General features: G+C 38.1%; 1 protein-coding gene across 1 annotated transcript in view; it reads right to left on the reverse strand.

Moving 5' to 3' along the window:
• LOC107739916 (UPF0606 protein KIAA1549L-like) overlaps positions 1–4,706 on the reverse strand; it is a 26,566-nt gene that overhangs the window by 21,521 nt on the left and 339 nt on the right. Inside the window, exons 2-3 of the mRNA XM_016552166.1 lie at positions 3,451–3,575; positions 2,603–2,832 (exon numbers count right to left, since the gene is read on the reverse strand). Of these exons, the coding sequence (XP_016407652.1) occupies positions 2,603–2,832; positions 3,451–3,575 (355 nt within the window). The remainder of the gene's footprint in view (positions 1–2,602; positions 2,833–3,450; positions 3,576–4,706) is intronic.

Raw genomic sequence — 4,706 nt, forward strand, 5'->3', positions numbered from 1 at the left:
ATAATTTTGGTCACTATAATCGTGATAAGAAATTTTCATACCGTTACATCCCTAGTCACGCTGGAACTCTGCATCACAGTATGTTAAGTGGCATAACATTTCCGTCACGCGCTTGAGGTATTCGGCCAATCATAACGCACTGGATAGCTGGCCAATCAGTGTACACCTCGCTTTTGAGAATGATGAGCTTTGTAAAAATCGACACGTTTCAGAAAGGCGGGACATAGAGGAGCAACAATAATGTACATTATGTGGAAAATAATGTGTTTTTTGAACCTTAAACCGCATAAACACATTGCATTACACCAAATACACAACAATGTTATTTTTAGCAACATCATATGACCCCTTTAAAGGACCTTTTAAAATGCTCAGTAAGATAGATTTAAATCATCAGTGCCCGAATGACTTTCAGAGGGGTTGACTTTTTAAAAGAAATTAATAGATAATTTTTTTGGCACAAGTTTCTGGCACCTCGCAGTTAACCAAACTACAACACTGTTAAAAGACTACATTAATAAACAATAGACTAGTTTTTTGTAATATATCTGTCGCATGTTAATTATTGTACTTGTTAAAAACATTATGTTTAAACCATTGTAGCTGTTTAGGCCATCATGGTGTAAATATCAGTCAATATTACACAAATAATTAAGATACCACTGTGGGACACTTTGTTTTTCTCATAGGCTTTAAGTTAAACAACTTTCCCGAATGCCTATCATATCAATTTCTTTTCCAAGGGCATCAGAACAAATCATTGGGGTTAGATTTTAAGCCGTTCCAGAGGACTCCGGCAACTGCAGCTTAATCAAATGGAAAGCTGAAAGCAGCAGAAAGATACGCTCTCCTTCTTTGTCCAATGGGCAGCAAATTACACAAGATTTGACAGAGTGCCAATGGATCCAAAAAGGAAATTAAATATTTAAACTGAGACAAAACTCCAAAGCAAGGGCATTTCGGTCAGCTAATGAGACTGGGCAGAAGCTGTACTGGATATCTGATCCAGTCATGTCTGTGACAGCGGCTTTTGTGTCTACTTCTGAACTCCTGGGAAAAGAACAACAGACATTTCTGAGCACACAGTGTTTTCATCATCAAGGCTCATGATTGCTAACAGCTAGTCGACAAAGCTCACTGCATATTGATTATATTTGTCATTTGCCAAATGTTCCTGTGTTAGAGAAAACCATCCACACAGTGCAACTTAGTTCAATCGATATAAATTGTTAAAGCCATTTCAAATGATAATTTAAACTTTAAGACCAGCTTGTAATAATAGCATGTATATAGTAGTAAACATTACACATTTGTATTATTTTTGGTGTGTTTTTGAGCAAGATGAGAAAAGGGAGAGACTATAGTGTTTAATGTTCAATAACGCTTGTGCAATTAGAACTGTTTCAATTAAAGTGGGTTACCATTTTGATGAAGAGTGGAGCTTTTGCTTACGCTGAGAAGAGGAGTGTTGCCAAGTCAGCGGTTTTCCCATGGAATTGGTCTACTTTTATATTGCTGCTGCGGGTTGAAGCAAAACCCCCGCCCTCCTGGAACGTGATTTAGATCAAAGTGGAACCCCCTGAAAGGAGTTATTTTAATAGCCATTTCCCCCCGGAATGCGATTAGATTAGTTTTGGCTGTGACTGGGCTAGGTTTACTACCAATTGGATCGGTCTTGTGACCAATAAAGAGTATGAGTGTGTCTCAATCAGCTCCCTAGTTCAGTAGTCTAGGCTCTGATTAGGATCAAGTGGGCCATTTTAAGGGCTGTCTCAATCACAAAATTATTCTGATGCATTGAAAGATTCGCTCCCTGAAAAATCTCACAATGCACCGCAAGAGTGCATCGAGTGCATCAGTTACTGGAAATTACATCACATTTCTGAAGCATGAAACACACAACACACACAAGCCAACTAAATAAATATAGTAACACGCGATAGCATATTCAAAAAAACAAACTTTTTTAAATTAGTATTATATTTCGGCTTAAGCACACATCACTAGACAGGTAGTGAACACATCTAGTTGACATTTATATCAAAAAGATATGGGTCCTGTTGCTGATTAAAATCAGTGGTGACGTTCAACATTGTACGTTGATGTTGTACATAATCATGTCACCGTAAATTGAGTAATCACTGTCCCAATGTATAGTGAGCCATGCATGGTTGTTATAAGTGCCCAAATAGATGTACACAATATACTGGTTCACGAGCCCGGGAACTAGGAAGCTGATTGAGATGCACTCTTTGTCTTTGTTGCTTTGCTTACTTAAGGTAACCAACTAACTGGTGTCAATGTGATTTGGATGTTTGGATTTCAAATATCCTTTTTTGAATTGTATTATTAAGTAATTAATGATCTGATATTTTATCTAATGTAAAGATATTCAGTCATTTTTAAGTGTGCCTTAAGCATCTAAACAATTTTGGCACCATTGTAAACTAACAAATGACACTACAACCTTCATTATCAGGTATAATTTGTGCAGATCAATAAATCTGAGAGACAGTGTCACAAGCATTAAAGTATGCATACAGTACACAGAAATAACCATATCTTGTTAAACACTAATTTACATTCCAGCAGAATCCCTTACCTCCTGCGATACTTCACATATGTGGAGCCCCTGTCGTCTTCCGGTTCCTGAGCTCTGCTGTGCGGGTGTGGAAGCTTGTCATGGCTGTACTTGTGTCGCTGACTCAGGTCTTTAGTGCTTCCTTTTCCCTCAGCAGAAGGGAAGTCATAGTATCCCTTCTTCTTGGCCTTCAGTCTAAGCTTATTCCTGTAGTGCTCAATGTCTGACTTCTGTTTCAGAGCCAAATTCACCTGTATACACATAGAGAGAAAGAGAGAAGGGGGATTGGCCATTCATCCACTAAAAAGAAAAACAAAAGAAAAAAAATTGCATGCATTAAAAATGTGGCTCCTCTTGATTTCCCAGAGGTAAAGTGATACTCTAAAATAAATCTGTGCCAGGTCTCTTTGAAGCCTAAATTTGACTAAATTAAGCAAGAGTATCCATTGAGATATGCTAAGAATAAACTTTTGTTGACTATAAAGGCTATGCATGATGTTAAATGAAGTTTTAGTACAGTTACAGTCTTGCAAAGAATGTATGTGTTAATTAATTAATTAATTCATTCATTCATTCATTCATTCATTCATTTATTCATTCATTCATTCATTCATTCATTCCTTCATTCTCCTTGCAAAAGCATCCAAGCAGCCTAGTAGCCTGTAAACATAACTTTGTATCCTTGCTGTACAAAACTGTATAAAACTTGTGCACCAGAAGTAGCATAACAGTTAGCCAATCAGCATTGAAGTGGCAATTTTGCATCCATCAGTGCCCTTTTTTGCATGTAAAATGCATCAGAAGGTCAGTAAAATGACTTTGGTCAGTGGTTGCCATCCAAAGCTGTCTCTAATAAAATCAAGTCTTACCTCTCCATTGAATACAGCAGAGTCCTGGCTGCGGTCGGAGGACGCAGGGTGCGAGTAGGTGGGTGGAGCTGCCATTGGTTTTATAGAAATAAGCTGAAGTGATCCTGAGGAACTATCATAATGCTCTGCCAAAAACAAAAACACATAGATTTTAATGTCAACAACAAGATTGCAAACACTTAATCAGATTATACAAGCAGAATACAGACAAATTCACTTCCTTAATTATGTGACAGCTGCACTGGCCAACATTATCGCTCTCATTTCCTATTTAAAGTGGAAAAAGTCTGATCCTGAGATTTCAGCGTATCTTTTTATTTTAATTAACTGGGTCCATTTATCAAGACAGATTAGGTCTGTCCACCTCTGAGAGAATATATCTAAATATATTCATATGGAAGTTGAAAAATATGATAAGCAAAACTGTACATTTTGTCTTAACTATAAAGAATTAGGCTCGATGTGAGCAGAATTTAACAAGTTATATCCATGGAATGGATCTTTCAGCCCTTTTTTTGTAAGTAATAGTTCACCACCCAAAAATAAAATGTAAATTCTATCATTACACACTGCTGTTCTTTCTTTTGTAGAATATATAAAGAAGAACTGAATGGATTATAATGCTGCTTTTAACATATCACAACAGTTCATAGTGGCCACATCTATCAAGCTCCGGAAAGGACTAAAAACACCAAAAGCACCATAAATGTAGTCCATATAATTGACATAATTTTCATTTTTGAGAGAACAATTGTTCTAAACTTGGAAGGATTGAGGGTTTTCAAACTGACATGTGTTGGCAATCTCTAAAGTACAACTTAAATATATGTAATGTAGTTCCCTTTCGATAAGACAAGACACAGTATGAGTGTAGTATACACTCCTTTTTTCACCTGAACTGAATCCTTTTTTCAATCACGCAGTGAAACTGCATGGCCATTGGTTCGTGCAGTGTATTAAAAACGAACCAATGGCTCGGCAGCGGAGCTGCGAATGGGCGAGGCATCTGGCTATATAAGCGGGCGCTCGCCACAGGATTCTCAGATTTCGGTCCTCTTCCCCTGCCGCCATCCGGCGATATTAAAAGAGCTTCCTAAAAGAGCTTGGCGTTGTTGCCAATGCCACGCCGTTACTGCGGTTTGTGCGGGTCTCCCATGCACGCCGATGACGGCCACAAGGAGTGCATTTCCTGCTTGGGGAAATTCCATGCGGAAGCTGCACTCACGACAACTGATTGTTCTCACTGCGAGAACTTC

Source organism: Sinocyclocheilus rhinocerous, unplaced genomic scaffold (genome assembly GCF_001515625.1).
Source record: "Sinocyclocheilus rhinocerous isolate Xijiao unplaced genomic scaffold, SAMN03320098_v1.1 scaffold3239, whole genome shotgun sequence".
NCBI lineage: Eukaryota > Metazoa > Chordata > Actinopteri > Cypriniformes > Cyprinidae > Sinocyclocheilus > Sinocyclocheilus rhinocerous.